The sequence below is a fragment of the Eimeria acervulina genome, genomic scaffold (genome assembly GCF_000499425.1).
Source record: "Eimeria acervulina Houghton genomic scaffold, Eah_scaff4, whole genome shotgun sequence".
Classification (NCBI taxonomy): Eukaryota; Apicomplexa; class Conoidasida; order Eucoccidiorida; family Eimeriidae; genus Eimeria; species Eimeria acervulina.
In genome coordinates, this window is record NW_013549835.1 from 178,493 (window position 1) to 195,992 (window position 17,500).

The window sequence follows — 17,500 nt, forward strand, 5'->3', positions numbered from 1 at the left end:
CAGGCGGAGGCGCAGCAATAGCCTCTGTTCAAGGGGCCCCAGAAGCAGACGTAGCAGCGGCATCAGCAGCAGCAGCAGCGGCAGCAACAGCAGCAGCAGCAGCGGCAGCAACAGCAGCAGCAGCAGCAGAAAAGTGGCCGCTTTGGGGCGCACCTGAACAGGTGCTGCGCTGTCTCTCAGGCAGCGGTGTGCAGGAGGCCTGCGCTGCTGCTGCTCCTTGCACAAGCCCGCAGCAGCAGCAGCAGCAGCAGCAGCAGCAGCAGCAAGAACAGCATGATTGTGAGTCGAGGATGTGGCTGTCTCGTTTGCTGTGCCTTGACTGGCAAGTGCTGCAGCAGCTGCTGGTAGAAGAACGGCTTCAATACGCAGCAGCAGCAGCAGCAGGAGCAACAGCAGCAGCAAAACATGTAGATCGAGTTCTACCGATGCTGCTGCTAGGTGCTGCGCTGCAACAGCAGCAACCTCAGCGCCTCCAGGCTGCTGCTGCTGCCTTTGTTGCTGATGCACAAGCTAACCTGCAAGCTCTGTGCAGCAGCAACAATTGCTGCAGCAGCACTATGCAGCTGCAATGGCACTTCAAGCAGCAGAAGCAGCAGCAGCAACAATTGCTGCAGCAGCAGCAGATGGTGCTGCTGCAGTGGATCGGGACGGAGGCCGTTGCTTCTGTGGGGTACTTCTGCTGCTGCTTTTCTCGCGTTGCTGCTTTCGTATGGCAGCGGTGTGCCGCACTGCAGCAGCAGCAACAGCAACAACAGCAGCAACGCCGCTGCTCCGAGCAACTAGCAGAGCTACGCTCCCCCACTCAGCTTCAGCTGCAGCAGCAGCAACAACAGCAACAACAGCAGCAGCAGCAACAGGACTGCCTCTGCGGCTCATGCGAGTCGTCTGCTGCTGCTGCTGCGCCTGGAGGCTGCGCTTGGCAGCAGGCTATCTTGCTGCTGCTGCTGCAGCAAATTCACTCTGTGGGTTCGTTTAGTATATCTTCGCTTAAAGCTGCTGCTGCAGCAGCAGATCGCTTCATCCCGTTGCTGTTCTTGCAGCAAGTGACATACCATCCTCAGTCGACGCCCACTGCTGCTGCTGCTGCTGCTGCTGCTGCTACTGCTGCTGCTGCTGCTGCTCCCTTTCGCTTCCCAGTCAGTGGCTTTGGCGGTGAAACTCCAACTCGAGGAGCAAGCCCGTTTGCAACAGCAGCAGCAGCAGAAGCAGCAGCAGCAGCAGCAGCAAGTTCCCTTTCCTTGGGGGGCATGGCTTGCGGCTCAGAGGGTCTGTATGAAATATCCAGTGAAGAGCAGCAGCAGCAGCAGCAGCAGCAGCGTGCCCTGCTGCTGTGGCTGCGGGCGTCCTTAGGCTCCGCTCTGTCTTCGGCGCTGCTTTTTGGCTGGTCAGATAGCAGCAGCTGCAGCTGCAGCAGCTACAGCACCAGCACGTGCAGCAGCAGCGGCAGCAGCAGCAACGGCAGCAGCAGCAACGGAATCAGCAGCAGTAGCAACAGCAGCAGCAGGTGCTGCACGAGCCTTGCTTACACTCCAGCAGTTGAGGCTGCAGCTTCACCTTTTGCTGCCTCTGAAAATATCGCAGGCACCGGTGCTACTGCTGCTGCTGCTGCTGGCTCCAGGTGCAGCTGCTGCTGCTGCAAGCCGTGGGTTACTCTCACTGGCTCTGGCTACGTGCAGCAACGAGCCCGCGCAGCAGCAGCAGCAGCATCAGCAGCATCAGCAGCAACCGCAGCTGCTGCTGCAACAGCAGCAGGAACAGCACCAATTAGAAACTCTTCATGGAGCTCAGCAGCAAGCCCGTTGCAGCTACAGCAGCAGCAGCAAGAGCTGATGAAGGAGCAGCAGCAGCAGCAGGTTTGCTGCTGCCCTTGTTGGTGGGTTGCTGCAGCACGGAGGACTCAGCAGACAAAACACTCAGCCAGAGAAGCGTTTTGTGCCTTGCTGCTGTCCCTGCAGCAGCAGCAGCAGCAGCAGCAGCAAGAGATTACCCCCAATGCACTGCTTACGGCCTATGAACACAAAGCTGCTGCTGCTCCTGCTGCTGCTGCAGCAGCTGCTGCTGCTGCTGCCTCAAAGGCCTTCAGCAGCACCGACGGTGCTGCGCGATATGCCGGAGATCTCCTGCAGCAACAATTGCTGAGTTGTTGTGTTGCAGCAGCTGCAGCAGGGAAAACACCAGCAGCAGCAGCAGCAGCAACAGCAACAGCAACAGCAGCAGCAGCAGAAGGAAATGATGCTGCTGGCGCTTTGAGGTTCCCTTTGCTTCTTAGCCCCCAACGCTTTTGTCTTTCTATCGACGCAGCAGCGGCAACACAAACAACAACAGCAGCAGCAGCCATAGCAGCAGCACAAGCAGCTCCTCCTGCGGCTGTTGGGGGTGCAGCAGCAGCAACAGCAGCAGCAAGAACCGCAGCAAGAAAACCTTCTGAAGGCGCAGCAGCCAATCTGTTTTCGGTGACTGAGTTGCTGCAGTACGTCTTGCTGCTGCGCTTCCGCGAATATATTGCGGTGGTGCTGCTTCTGCTGCTGCTGCTGCTGCTGCACTGTGCATGCATTCATTTGCTGCCACTCGCTGCTGCTGCTGCACCTTTCCTGTCAGCAACTAGCAAACTGCCTCCCTCACCTTAACCTTGCTGCTGCTTCTGCTGCTGCTGCTTCTGCTGCTGCTGCTTCTGCTGCATCCCTTCAGGCTTCTCGGCGACCTCAGCGCAGCAGCAGCAGCTGTTGAAGATTACCTGCTGCAGCAGGACATCTTACTACTTGCTGCTGCAGTGCTGCTGCCATTCTGGCGGGCTGCTGCCTTCGGTTCGCAGCAGCAGCTCCCACCTCCACAGCAGCAGCAACAGCAGCAGCAACAGCAGCAGCAACAGCAGCAGCAACAGCAGCAGGATGATCTTGATAGCCTGGTTAAGGATTACGAGGAGTGCCGCAGCGAGGCAGACAATCATTATGCTGCTGCACTGGTTCTTTTGCAGCTGTGCCGTGCCTTAGCTGCTGCTGCTGCTGCTGGTACTGCTGCTGCTGCTGCTGCAGCACCCACAACCAGGGGAGGCAGCAGCAGCACCATACTTCCTGCAGGCCCTGCTGCTGCTGCTGCTGCTGCATGGCTCGACGCGGGTGTGCGGCAGCTGCAGCGATGGGCTGACCTTCAGCTGAATCAGCTGCTGCCCCTTGCTGCAGCTGTTGATAAGGGCCTTAACAGCAGCAGCAACAACAACAGCAGCAGCAGCAGCAGCGCAGTGCGAGCTCTACGCCGCGCCATAGAAACAGCACAGAGGCAGAATCTCAGTCACACTTATTGGGCGAATAGCAGCAGTAGCAGCAACAGCAACAGCAGCAGCAGCAGCAGCAAAAGCAGCAGCAGCAGCGGGAGTGGTAGTGAGTGTGGCCCTCTTTCGGCTCTTTCTGCTGCTCATTTTGTTGCGCTGCATTCGCAAGCAGCAGCAGCAGCAATTGAAGCAGCGGGAAGCAGCAGTGACTGTGCTGCTCTGCGTCGCGCTGCAGCTGAGGAGGTGCTGCTGCTGCAGTTGTCTGGCCAGCTGCAGCAGCAGCAGCAGCAGCAGCAGCAACAGGGTTCTTCTGCCTTGCTGCAGCAGCAACGCGTCTTTATCCTGACGCCGCAGCAAGTCGAATATGTGCTGCGAGCAGCAGGTGTTTTTCCTCAGCAGCAGCAACATCAGCAGGAGCAGCCGCAGCAACAGCAGCCTACTCCTGCAGCAACAGCTGCAGCAGGTGCTGCAGCAGCTGCTGCAGGCAAGACGTCCTTACCCTTCCTCTTGCTGCCGCAGCGTTGGCTGTCCCCCGAAGCTCATATCTCTGTGGCGCGGTTTGTGCTGCAGCTGCTGCTGTCGCCGCAGCAGCAGCAAAGGCAGCAGCAACAGCAACAGCAGCAGCAGCAGCAGCAGCCCCCACAGGAGCTCCTGCAGAACCTTCTATGCCACAGTGCTGGCGGCCCGTCAGCAGCAGCACCAGCAGCAGCGCCAGCGCCAGAAGCAGCAGTAAAGAGGGATGCAGCAGCAGCAGCAGCAAGGAAGGATGCCGCAACAGCAGCAGCAACAACACCACCGCTCAACTTCATCAGCCCCCTGGCCCTGTGGGGTGCTGCAGCTGCCTTGGGAGAAGCAGCAGCTGCAGCAGCAGCAGCAGCAACGGCAGCTTCAGCTTCTGCGGCATGCAGCAGCAAAGCACTATCCACTGTGCCGTTGTCTAGGAGTTTGCTGGCTTACACGCTCACCTCTAGGGCCCCAAGCAGCAGCAGCAGCAGCAGCAGCAGCAGCAGCAGCAGCAGCAGGGAGGCGTGGCCTGTCTCTTTTGTTGAGGGTTTCAAGCTGCAGCGAGCGCTAAGCAGCAGCCGCGGGAGGCCTCCTCTTACTGCTGCTGCAGCTGCTGCTGCTGCTGCTGGGCACTGCGCCTTTGGAGGTGTGTCTTCCTTTGCTTCGTCGCTGCTGCTGCAGCAGCAGCAGCAGCAGCAAGCCACTCTCTGGGCAGCAGCAACACTCGAGGGAGCAGCTGCAGACACCACCGCTGCAGCAGATTTGCTGCTCACCAATCTGCAGCAGTGCTGCCGCTGCTGCTACGCGCTGCTGCCGGCGCTGCGGCTGGCTATGGCACTGCTACTGCTGCTGCTGCAGCAAGGATACCCTGCACTCGATGCTGCTGCCGCGCAGCTTGAGGCGCAGCAGCAGCAGCAACAGGTGCAACCTCATTTCTTCAGCTGGGAGCAGACTCACTACCTCACAGCCAAAGAGCCGCTGCTGCAGCAAATGCCATCTGCACAAACAGCAGCAGCAGCAACAGCAGCAACAGGAACAGCCGCAGCAGCAGCAGCAGGGACAGCAGCAGCAGCAGCAGCAGGGACAGTAGCAGCGAAAGAGGCACCAGGGCAGCTGCAGCTGTGGCATCCTTCCCATACCCCGCCTAACTGTCACCTGCAGCTGCAGCAGCAGCAGCAACAATTCGTTTTGCTGCAGTGTTTGCTGCGCTGCTGCCTGACCGCTTGGAACGACATCCGCAGCAGCAGCAATCCCCATGCTAGGCGACAACGACAGCACCAGCAGCAACAGCAGCAGCTGCAGCAGCAACAGCAGCAGCAGCAGCAACAACAGCAGCAGCAACAGCAGCAGCATCGTTTGCAAGAGCGTAGCAGCCCTTGGAGCGAATTAATTGCTGTAAGAGACAGAGCCTCGTGGCTACGCCTTCTTGCTGCAGCAGCAGCAGCTTGCAGCAGCTGCGACAGCACCTGCTGCAGCCCTTGGGCCAGCAGCTACCGTTGCAGCAAACGGCGACTCGGCAGCAGCAGCAGGAGCAGCAGCAGCAGCAGCACGCGCCTGCCTAGCAGCAGCAGAACTCCTGCGGGCCTCGCTAGAGCCACAGGAGAAGCAGCAGAAGGAGCAGCAGCAGCCCTGCTAAAGACATCACCACCTGCAGCAGCAGAAGCAGCAGAACCACGTGAAGCAGCAACTGCAGAAGCAGCAGCAGCAGCAGCAGCAGAATGCGGTGGAGCTGCTGCTAGGGATTGGTTAAGGGCTACGGGGCTGCAGGTGGGGGCCCCACACCTTAGAGGGCTCAGCACTTTGCTGCCGCCTGTTGCTGCTATCTTTGAAGACCTTTGGAAGCTGCACGTACACCTGAATAGCATGCAGCAGCAACAGCAGCAGATCTTGCAGCTGCAGCAGCAGCAGCAACAGCAGCAGCAGCAGCAGATCTTGCAACTGCAGCAGCAGCAGCAGTTTGAATTGAAGGAATTGGCAGCAGCCCGTGAGCAGACTTTTATGGCTGTATGGACCCTGTCTATGATTCAGTGTCGCAGCAAGAAACAGCAGCAGCAGCAGCAGCAGCAGCAGCTGCAGCTGCAGCTGCAGCGGGAGTTGCAGAAGCTCTGCGAGTTTGCTGCGGAACAGATCAAGGCAGGGGCCCCAGCCACGAAGGAATGGTGTAGACTTCTTCTTGCTCTTTATCATCTCTTGCGCATGCAGCAGCAGCAGCAGCAACAGCAACAGGAGCAGCAGCAACAGCAGCAGCACAGCCTGCAACTGCAGCAGCAGCAGCAGCAGAATCGGCGGCAGCAGCCAACACGGAGCAGCAGCACCACTGAGACGGGGGCTGAAGAGGAGTTCCTCTTGAGCCAAGCTCAGAGCAGCAGCAGCAGCAGCAGCTGCTGCTGCTGCTGCTGCTGCTGTGTTTGCATCCTTGTTGCACTCCGTGCCCTGTGTATTTGGGCTGAAGCCGCCACGAGTGCTGCTGCTGCTGCTGCTGTTGCTGCGATGACGCAGTCAGGTGCTGTGCTGCAGCAGCTGTTCTTGCAGGCTAGCTCTAAGCTGCTGCTCCAGCTGCAGCAGCAGCTGCAGCAGCAGCAGCAGCAGCCCTTACGGGCTGCTGCGGAGGCAGCAGATCTCAGCCGCTTGACTGATCAGAAGAGCAGCGCAGCGGCGCAGCAGCAGGAACAGCAACAGCAACAGCTGCAGCAGCAGCAGCAGTTGCTGCTGCTGCGGCTACTAGCAGCGGCAACAGGAATGGCAGGAGCAGTTGGGGCCCAAGACGTTTTGCTGCTGCGGCGTGCAGCGAATTGCTGCATTGATTGTCTCGCTGAACTTGAAGCAGCAATTCTCTACTTAGAGACACCTGCTGCAGCTGCTGCTGCTGCTGCTGCTTCAGCGCGGTCTGCTGCAACGGACAGCAGCAATTCATGCGCTGCTGCTGCGGTGTATGGCTCACCCCAAGTGAGTTCAGCTCTGAGGGTTGTAAGGGAAAAGCTGCTGCTGCTGTTGCTGCCGTTTTGCTGCTGCCCTGCTGCTGCAGTGCGGCAGCAGCACAGGGACATCGAGCGGCGCCTTGGTGCTATTCCTTCGCATGCGTCTTTGCTGCTGTTGCAGCTCTCTGCTAAGCTTCTGGCGCAGCAGCAGCAGCAGCAGCAGCACCTGTTGATGCTGCAGCAGACGCAGCACGAAAAGAACCAGCAGCAGCTACTGAAACAGCAGCAACAGCAGCAGCAACAGCAGCAAGAGGAGGAGCACTGGTTGGGTCGCGGGGGTCTATGCCTTGCGGAATGGCAGCATCAGCAGCACGCTGCAGCAGGCAGCAGCAGCTGCTTCATTGTTGCTTCTGCTGATACTGAGCGTCTCTTTGTATGCAGAGGCTTCTCTAAAACACTTGTGCATGCGCTTGCTGCAGCAGCAGCAGGGATGCTGCTTCCTTCAACACCTGCTGCTGCTGCTCCTGTTGCTTCTGCTGCTGCTGCTGCTGCTCAGATGCAGCAGAAAGACGAAGGTGCAGAAGCTGTTTTCTTCTGGGACTGCAGCAGCAAAAGCGCAGCTCTGCGTTTGCTGCTTCGGGCGCACCAACAGCAGCAGCAGCAGCAGCAGCAGGTGTTGTGCCGCAGCACCCAGTGTGCTGCCCCTTCTTCTTTTGCATGCGCTCCAGACAGCAGCAATAAAGAGATCCCCTCGCTGCTGCAGCTACTGCGTCAGCAGCAATGGCTGCAGTGGTGTATTGCCGTAGCCTCAGGCAGAGCAGCGCAGCTCCCCAGCAGCTGCCGTTCCCCGCAGCAGCAGCAGCAGCAGCAGCAACAGCAGCAGCAGCAGCAGCAGCAAGATAGGGGGAATCAACAGCATACAGATGAGGCCTCCAGCCCTATAAGATCCGCCTCAGCAGGCGAAGGAGCAGCAGCAGGAGCAGCAGCAGTACCATCAACAGCAGCAGCAGCAGCAGCAGAGTCACAGCAGCAGCAGCAGCAGCAGCAGGATCGGTTCCGCTTCCTACAGGAGTGGTGGGGGGAGCGCTGGCTACTCGAGAGGAGGAGTGAAGAATGGCAGCAGCAGCTGCTGCTGCTGCTGGGGCCTTCCGTGCTGCTGCTGCAGGGTTGGCCTCTGCTGCAGCTGCAGGAGGTGCTGCGCATACACCCGAACGCTTCAGATGCAGCGGCAGCAGAAGCTGCTGCTGCTACTGGTGGTGATTTTGTTGACGCCGCTGCTTTGGCTGCTGCGGCCCCTGCTGCGGCTGCTACGGCTGCTGCTGCTGCTGCTGCTGCTGTAGGCAAATGGCAGCATGGTGTTGCAGCAGCAACTGCTGGCAATGCTGCGCTGCTGCAGCGCCTCGCTGCTCCCCTCTCCCGAATCCTCTGCTGGCTCAGGGGCTGGGCAGGTGAAGCATCGCAGCAGCAGCAGCAACAGCCGCAGCAGCAGCAGCAGCAGCAGCAAGAGGGGACAATTCCTTCCTGGCTCGTCTGCATTTGCGATGATGTGAGCGGAGGAGCAGCAGCCAGCAGCACGCCTCCACCCTGCGTAGCGCAGCAGCAGCAGCAACAGCAGCAGCAGCAGCAGCAACATGAACCGCTTCTACGGCCCTTGTCCGAGTGGATCGCCCCTTCTTCTTCTCCTGCTGCCGCTGCTGCTGCTGCTGCTGTGTTGCCAGCGCTTGCTGCTGTCTGCTGCAGCCTGTGCTGCACCCCACGGCTATCAATCGAAGTTGCTGCTGCTGCTTCTGCTGCTGCTTCTGCTGCTTGGGGGGCAGCTATTCTGCAGCACCAAGAGGCTCTCCGGCGCAAAGACCTGCATGTACACCAGCAGCAGCACCAGCAGCAGCAGCAGCAGCAGCAACAGCAGCAGCAGCAGCAGCAGCAGGCTGTTGTGGAGGTGTATGGCGAGGAAGACATCGAGGCGGCGCTGCAGCACAAAACGCCAACTCCTCTTCGCGCCCCACGAAGAGACAAACAGGAGACAGCAGCAGCAGCAGCAGCAGCAACAACAGCAGCAGCAACGGCCGCAGCAGCAGCAGCAGCAACACCAGCAACACCAGCAACTCATGCAGAAGCAACCCGCACTCGTTCGAAGTCTCTGAGGAAGACAGCAGCAGCAGCAGCGGCAGCAGCACGCCTGGGCCAGCGGAGTCGTTCAGCTACAGCAACAGCAACAGCAACAGCTACAGCTGCAGCAACAGCAGCAGCAACAGCAGCTGCTGCTGCTGCATGCACACCGAGAATCCGCAGGGCACCCAGCAGCGTTTGTGCTGCTGCTGCTGCGACAGCGGGGTGCCTTGTTGCGGCGAGCCCATATTCTGCAGCAGCAGCAGCAGCAGGCGCAGCAGCAACATCCGGGGGAAAGCTGCTTCGCTCAGACCATACGCCGCTGCGGCTGCAGCAACAACAGCAGCAACAGCAGCAACAGCAACAGCTGCAGCAGCAGCCGTATGGATGTGCTGCTTCTGCTGCTCCTGCTGCTGCTCCTGCTGGTGCTCCTGCTGCTGCTGCTGCTGATGATGATGATAGGAAGCTGACGCTGCAGTTTAGAAAGGAAATGATAGATCTTGCGGGGGGCAGTCTAAGCGTTTCTTTAGAGGGTTTGGGGCTGCTGCTGCTGCACATTTTATCTCCGGTGCTGCTGGCGCGCGGTGCTGCTGCTGCTGCTGCTGTGGCGCTGCTGCAGCAGCACAGCAGCAATAAACTGCAGCAAACTACTAGACAACCTCCCCTAACTTTGCTTCAGCAGCTCGCTGCCAGTTTTCTCTGCTGCGTAGTCTTGAGGCTGCAGGCTGTAAAGCACAATCCCGTCTGCTTCCAGCAGCAGCAGCAGCAGCAACAACAGCAGCAGCAAGGTGATGAATGCCTGTGTTCCGGTAGAAACACTGGCATCAGCTGCTGCAGCAGCAGCTTTTGCTGCTGCTGCTGCAGCGGCGCTCCCATCGTTACGCTGCTACGGCCTGAGGCCGGCAGCAGCAGCAGCAGCAGCAGCAGCAGCAATGTTGCAGCTATTATCGAGCGCCCTTTGTGGGCTACAGGCTGCGAGCCTCTGTCTCTTTACCTCCATTCACTGCTGCTGCAGCTGCCAATTGAAGGCCTGAGTCTGCTGCAGCAGCAGCCGCTGTGTCGCGGGGTGCACCCTGCTGTTGCTGCTGCGCTGCTGCGGGCAGCAGCAGAACGCAGGCAGCAGCAGCAGCAGCAGCAAAGCAGCACAGAAGCAGCGCCTTCAGATGGGAGACAGATAGCCACAGCAGCAGCAGCAGCAACTAATCAAGGCCCTCAGCCATTGCCCCACGACCTTGCTGCAGCTTCTTGCTGCACCACGACAACAGCAGCAGCAGCAGCAGGAGCTCCGACAACCGTCGCAGCAGCAGAAGCAGCAACAGCACCAAGAGCGACTGCAATAACGCCAGCTCCAGCAGCTGCAGCAACAGGGGCAACGCCAGCAGCAGCAGCATCAACAGCAACTGCAACAACAGCAGCAGCAGCAGCTGCTGCTGCTGCAACAAGTGCAGCAGGAGTTGTTACTCCGGGTGTATATACACCTCGTAGGTGCTGGCGGTCCTTAGGAACATCAGCCTTCTCTGCAGCATCTCCAGGTTTGCTTCGCAGCAGCAGCGTGGTGAGAGCAGCAGCAGCAGCAGCAGCAGCAACAGCAGCAGCAGCAGGAACTCCTTCCGCCGTGCAGCAGCGACGTGTTGCAGCTGCTGCTGCTACTGCATTGCGCGCGGCTTACTGCCGCACACCGCAGCAGCAGCAGCAGCAGCAACAGCTGCTCCAGCCGCCTAGACAGAAGGCGTCGCTGTTGGATTTCAACTTACAGCTGCAGGAGCCCTGCAGCAACAGCAGCAGCAACAGCAGCAGCAGCAGCAGCAGTGAAGCCCTTATTCTCCGGCCGCTGCTCTACTGCGAGGTGCTGCAACGTTGGAAGCGTGGCCTTAGCAGCAGCAGCAGCAGCAACAACAGCAGCAGCAGCAGCAGCAAAGGAGAGGAAGACATGTTTGGTGGCGTTGGTGTTTGTATCAATCCCTCAGGCGAACTGCAGCGAACGTCGCGCTGCTGCAAACCCTTTTTGCTGCTGGGCGGCTGCTGCTGGAGAGGAGCTGTTGATCGGCCGCCTAGAGGTGCTGCTGCTGCTGCTGCTGCTGTGAAGGCTGTAAAGGCTGTTGCTGTGGCTGCTGCTGCTGCTGCTGCTGTGAAGGCTGTTGCTGTGGCTGCTGATACTGATGCTACCGCTGCTGCAGGTGCTGGTGCAGTGATGGCTTCCTTTGCTGCTGTTGTTGCTGCTGCTGCTGTTGCTGATTTCGAGTCTGGTGCTGCTGCCTTGGCAGCAGCAGCAAATGCTGCTTCTGCTGCAGTTGCTGCTCCTGTTCGTTGGAGTGCTTCCTGAGTGTAGCTCCCGATGTGGGGGTCGCTTGCTGCGCGCCACACCGCCTCTGCTGCTGCTGCTGCTGCTGCTGCTGCTGCAGATAACGAGTGGCTGTCTCTGCTGCTGAAGAGTGAAGTATTTTTATACTGCGGGCATCAAGGAGGAGAGCAGTTTATCGATGTCTCCTTGCTGCAGCGATGTCTCCTTCTTTCAGAGCAACAAGCAGCAGCAGCAGCAGCAGCACCTGCTGCTGCTGTTTCTGGAGCAGCGCAGCTCCAGCAACCCAGGCAGGCAGCTAATGCTGCTGTGCTGCTGTGCGGCTGCAGCAGCGCGCAGCTCCGCAGCAGCAACAATGAAGGAGAGCCTTCAGGAACTTGTCTGGATTACTTAACAGCAGGGTGGTAAGCTGCAGCAACTGCTGCTACTGCTGCTGCTTGTTGCTGCCACTGCTGCTCTTGCTGCTGCTGCCGCTGCTCTTGCTGCTGCTGCTGCTCCTTCTAATATTTTCCTGATTCCTCTGACTCCCGGCTCTTGCAGCAGCAGCAGCAGCAGCTGTGGCAGCAGCAAGCTGGATGGATATAACGCTAGGCACACATACGCTTGCGCATTTGCTGCTGCTGCTGCTGCTGCTGCTGCTGCTGCTGCTGCTGCTGCTGCTGCTGCTGCAGTCCTATGGTTGCAGGTAATCTGTGGGCTGTGACGGATGGAGAGCAAGACGCCCTCCTCCGCGCTCTTCTCTTCAAATGGACTCAGCCTGCAGCCTCACCTCTCACGGCTTCTTCCTGCTGCTGCAGCAGCAGCAGCTGCAGCTGCAGCAGCAGCAACAGCAGCAAAGGCTTGTCGCTTGTAAGGGCACTGACAGAAGCCAGAGGGGCCTCGCGGCTGCGGCGATGTACAGGAGATGCGCTGGTAGTCTATGGACTGCCGCTCTAACTGAAGGTGCCTATACACCTGAAGGTGCCTATACACCTGAAGGTGCCTATACACCTGAAGGTGCCTATACACCTGAAGGTACAGGTAGAGCCGAGGTTCTAGTATTTGTTTTTTATGGCCTGAGGCCTGCAGCAGATATTCATCTTTGGGTTTATAACAAAAAAATTAAAAACGTCAATCTTCCTTCACTGGTGGCGTAGCTAAAACATTCAGAGCTGCCTATACACCCCAAAGCTGCCTGTACACCTCAGACCTCCCTATACGCTTTAGAGCTGCCTATACACCTTAGAGCTGCCTATACACCTCAGAGGTGCCTATACACCTCAGAGCTGCCTATACACCTCAGAGCTGCCTGTACACCTCATAGCTGCCTATACACCCCAAATGTGCGTGCTGCAGCTGTTATTGTTTGCTGACAGCCCTGTAGCGGGGAATAGATAGAAAAGGTATTTTTGTTTGCTTCTCGGCGAATATAATAGAAAGAAAAGCAGAAGAAATTACTTTTGAAGTATCATCTGAGGTGTACGTACACCTGAAGGCGATCTTTAATTAGAGTGTACGTACAGCTGAAGAGCAGCAGCAGCAAAACTGAATATATGTATATATATATATATATATATATTTGTGTGTGTGTGTGCGTTGTGTACATATTTATATGTTGTATAATAACGTAAAGGATATATGAATAATGAATATATTTTGTATATATATATATATATTTTAAATACACATATACATCTATGCATGTATGTGTCCATGTATATATATATATATATATATATATATATATATGTATATATATATATAATATATATATATATACAATGTAATGTAATGCAGCAGATTCTTGAGGGTTTATTTTATCATTTTGTTTGTTTTGTTAATTTGTCTCTCTTCTTTAATAAAACTTTTTTTTGTTGCTGCTACAACAAATTCTTCGTTTGCTGCTGCAGGCTGCTATCTGCTGCTGTCTCCATATACACCTGAAAGGAGACAGAGGCTCATAAAAGAATAAATAAGTAAACAAATAAACAAATAAAAAGCAAGCAAGTAAATAAACAAACAAATATATAAACAAATAAGTAAATAAATAAATAACAAGTAAACAAACAGGCAAATAAACAAATAAACAAACAAGCAGCAGCAGCAGCAGCAGCAGCAGCAGCTTCAATCTCTTCTTTATTTTATACACCCGAAGACAAAATACACAAGCAAAAAATATACAACGCCAATGTGAGAGCTGCAGCAGCAGGCCACAGAGTTGCTGCTGCCGCTGCTGTTGCTGCAGCAGCAACAGCAGCAGCAGCAACAGCAGCAGCAGCAGCAGCAGCAAACAAACAATGGTTCATATGGTGGTGTTGCGGTGTATAGGCAGGTTAGTGTCTGTAGCTTAGAAGGAGTTTTAGTTTTAAATGAATTTATTATTAATTTAAAAAGAAAAAAGAAAGAAGGAAACAGAAGCAGCAACAGCAGCAGCAGCAGCAGCAGCAGCAGCAGCAAACTGCAGGCAGCAGCCGACGAAATAACAACAACCCCTCCTTTTCTTATTGGGGGGAGCAGCAGCAAAATTTTATATTATTGTTTGGCTGAGTGTTTAAACCATTTTTAATATTTTTCTTGTTTTGTCTGCACCTGTTGCTGCTTCTACACTCCGGTTTGCTGCTGCTGCTGCTGCTGCAGCAGCCCTCTGCGCCAACGCGATCGGCAGCAGCTCAATAGCAGCAACAGCAGCAACAGCAGCTGCAGCAAACGCAGCAACAGCAACATAACACCTTTATTACTTCCTTTCAAGCGGGTAGACTACAGCCTAGCTAGTAGCAGCACCAGCTGCTGCAGCAGCAGCAGCAGCAGCAGACGTTAGAGCAACACACTGGAGGTTGTGGAGGCATCAATCAGCAGCAGCAAATTCTCTGCTGCTGCTGCTCATGCAGCAGCAGCAGACTTCCCTCTGTCACAGAGCAGCTGACTAACCGCAGTAGCAGCAACAAGAGCAGCAACAGCAGCAGCAGCAGCATCAACAGCAGCAGCATTAACAGCAGCAGCGTTAACAGCATCAGCATTGACGGCAGCAGCAGCAGCAGAAGCATTAAAATCAACAGCAGCGTCAGCATTAGCAGTTCCAGCCGCAGCAACAGCAGCACTGCTTGCAGCTGCAGCGGCAACAGCATCTTCAGCATCAGTTGCAGAGACAGCTGCAACAGCAGCAGCAGCAGCAGCAGCAGCAGCAGCAGCAGCAGCAAAGCACTTATCTGCAATGCTGCGCGCTCTGAGTATTCTCCGCCGCAGGGAGTCTGCTGGGGGCTCCGAGAACGTCAACACCAGCAACAGCAACAGCAGCAGCAGCAGCAGCAACAGCAGCAGCAGCAGCAGCAGCTTTGAAGATGCCATCAGAGGCAGCAGGGAGGCCATCAGCACTCTTGACAAACGCCACGCACATATTCTGCGCAGAGCCCAGGTAAGCCCTAAACCCTAAACCCTAAACCCTAAACCCTAACTCCATTAAGATGTAGCTGCTGCTGCAGCTGCTGCTGGTGCCGCATTGGGTTGTGCTGCTGCGCAGCTAACATATATAAATGGTTTAGTGTTTTAGGGTTTAGGGTCTAGGGTTTGTGTTTTGAGTTATAGGGCTTAGGGTTTGTGCTTTGCTATTAGGGTTTAGGGTTTAGGGTTTGTGTGTTAGGGTTTAGGGTCAGTGGTTTGTGTTTTGCTATTAGGGTTTAGGGTTTAGGGTTTGTGGTTTGTGTTTCGTGTATAAAGGTCTAGGGTTTAAGGTTATTTAGGGCTATTTACGATTATTTAGGGTTTAGGGTTTAGGGTTTAGGGTTTAGGGTTTGTGGTTTAGGCTCAAAGTGAGTTGGCTCGCGCTTGCGTGTCTTCTTCCGATCGAAGCGGGGCATTGATGGCGCTGCAGCGGCGGCAGCTGCTGCTGTCGGAGCTGCAGCAGCTTGCTGCAGCACGTCTAGCTTTAGAGAAGCAGCTGCTGCAGTTAGAGACATCACAGACGCAGCGCCTGGCTGTTGCTGCTATGGCTGCTGCTGCTACGGCACAGAAACAACTCAACAAACAACTGTCAGTTTCATCTGCTGCTGCTGCTGCTGCTGCTTGTGATGCTGCTGCTGCTGCTGCTGCTGCTTGTGATGCTGCTGCTGCTGCTGCTGCTTGTGATGGTGTTGGTGCTTGTGGCGGAGCTGCTGCTGCTGCTGTTGTTGTTGCTGCTACTGCTTGTGTTGCTGCTGCTGCTGCTGCTTTTGTTGCTGCTCTGTTGCTGCTGCGGCAGCTTTTCGGCGTGTGTTTGCTGCTGTTGGTGCCGGTGCTTCTCTGCTGCGGCCGTTGTTGCTGCAGCGTTTGCTGCAGCGTTTGCTGCTGCTGCTGCTGCTGCTTGTTTGCTGCAGCAACAGCAGCACAGTGGAGCGGCTGCTAGACGACATAACGGAGCAGCACGAAGCACAAAAAGAATTTATCGATGCGCTGCAGCAAACCGCCAACCCAGCAGAAGACGAGGCAAGGGCTTCACTGATTAGGGTTTAGGGTTTAGGGTTTAGGGTTTTAGGCTTATGGTTTTAGGGTTTATGGTTTTAGGGTTTAGGGTTTAGGGTTTAGGGTTTAGGTATAACTGTGGAAGGCGGGTTATCTCTGAGGCTGTTTTCATGCTGCTGCTTTTTTCGGTGTTGCTGCTGCTTTTGCTGCTGCTGCTCTTGCCGCTGCGGTGCTCTTGCTGCTGCTGCTGCTGTTGCTGCTGCAGGCAGAGTTGCTGCGGCAGCTCGATGAGTTGGAGGCCTTAGAAGTGGAGAAGCAGCTGATAGACCCGCCGATTGCTGCTGCTGCACACACGCAGCAGCAACTGCAGCACATGCAGCAAGAGCATGAGCTGCTGCTGCTGCAGCAGCAGCTGCAGCAGCAGCAGCAGCAACAACAACAGCAACACCTTGTGCATGAACCCCCTCATAGCCTCCCCCTGTGGCAAGGCATAGAAGCACCTGCGCAGCAGCAGCACCTGCTGCAGCAGCAGCTGCAGCAGCCTGTGCGCGCACCTGCTGTTGCTGCTCCTGCTGCTGCTGCTGCTGCTGCTGCTGTGCGCCCGCCGGGTATGCTACTTGAGCAGCTGCAGCAGCAGCAGCAGCAGCGGCATAAGAATCTGCTGCAGCAGCAGTATCCAGAAGATTTACAGCAGCAAGAGCATCAGCTACTGCAGCAGCACCTGCAGCAGCAGCCGCAGCAGCACCACGGCAGCAGCCTGCTGCATCACGAAGGTCCTGGTTGGGGTGAGCAGGAGCACGCAGCAACAGCAGCAGCAACAGCAGCAGCAGCAACAGCAACAGCAACAGCAGCAGCAAGCGATTCTGTTTGCTTGTGTTGTTTTTGTGCTCCGCAGCATCATCGGCTCGCCACTCCTTTGGGGTGTATTCGCAGCTGCAGCAGCAGCAGCAGCAACAACAACAGCAGCAGCAAAGCGAAGAAGCCCGACTGGGCGTGCTTCTTTATTCCTGAAGCAGCAGCTCTTGCTGCTCCTGCATGCCACGGTGCTTAGCAGTTTACTGCAGCGCGAGCCGCTGCTGCTGTTGCTGCTGTTGCGGGTTGCAGCAGCAGTTGAGAGCTGCAGCAGCAGCAACGCTGGCGTTTGTTTTGGCTGCTGTTTCTTCCTTTATATTCTGTTCGTACAGCAAACATCCAGCAGCAGCAGCAGCAGCAACTGCAGCAGCAACAGCTGTAGCAGCAACAACTGCAGCAGCAGCAACTGCAGCAGCAACAGCTGCAGCAGCAACCGCTGCAGCAGCAACCGCTGCAGCAGCAACCGCTGCAGCAGCAACCGCTGCAGCAGCAACAGCTGTAGCAGCAGCAACTGCAGCAGCAACAGCTGCAGCAGCAACCGCTGCAGCAGCAACAGCTGCAGCAGCAACAGCTGCAGCAGCAACAGCTGCAGCAGCAACAGCTGCAGCAGCAGCACCGTGTTATTTTGTCTTTTTGTCTGTGAAAGAGCTGCTCCAGCTCTTTGAGGTGAAGATACACCTGAGGCCTCAACTGCAGCAGCGGAAGGGTGGGGTGTATAGGCAGCATCATACTAAAGAAACTGCATGCTTGCTGAAGTACAGCTCTTTATTCTGTTGCTGTTGCTGTTGCTGCTCCTGCTGCTGCTCGTGATGCTGCTGCTGATGAGTTGATGAGGCAGCGATAAAGCAATATTTATTTTTTATTGCTGTTGCACTGGAGTGTACAGACAGCAGAGAGCCCTTCTTCTCAACCAGAGCAGCAGCAACAGCAGCAACAGCAGCAACAAGAGGAACAGCAGCAGGAAAGGCAGCAAGTGAGAGTGGCGTTTGTTGTTGTTGTTCGTCTCCTCTTCTGCTGCTGCTGCTGCTGCTGCTGCCGAGTGGCTGGGGCGAAAGAGTTCTGTCCCTTGCTGCTGCTGCTGCTGCAGCAAACCCTAAATCCTCGCAGTAGACTTATAAGCATATAATAAATAAATAA

General features: G+C 56.2%; 2 protein-coding genes across 2 annotated transcripts in view; both read left to right on the forward strand.

Annotated features, from left to right (window-relative positions):
* The window catches only part of EAH_00001380 (hypothetical protein, conserved), a gene marked incomplete at both ends in the record, with an annotated part of 14,847 nt that extends 3,725 nt beyond the window's left edge, over positions 1-11,122 (forward strand). Inside the window, 2 exons of the mRNA XM_013395633.1 lie at positions 1-2,470; positions 2,689-11,122. The exon at positions 1-2,470 is cut by the window's left edge and continues 1,664 nt beyond it. Of these exons, the coding sequence (XP_013251087.1) occupies positions 1-2,470; positions 2,689-11,122 (10,904 nt within the window). The remainder of the gene's footprint in view (positions 2,471-2,688) is intronic.
* A 3,166-nt stretch (positions 11,123-14,288) lies between these two features.
* EAH_00001390 (SNF7 protein, putative) lies at positions 14,289-16,562 on the forward strand (the record flags this gene model as incomplete). Its single annotated transcript, XM_013395634.1, has 4 exons — positions 14,289-14,489; positions 14,877-15,103; positions 15,427-15,556; positions 15,777-16,562. The coding sequence occupies 4 exons, from the start codon at positions 14,289-14,291 to the stop codon at positions 16,560-16,562; spliced, it is 1,344 nt and encodes a 447-aa protein (XP_013251088.1).
* Positions 16,563-17,500: the final 938 nt, after the last annotated feature.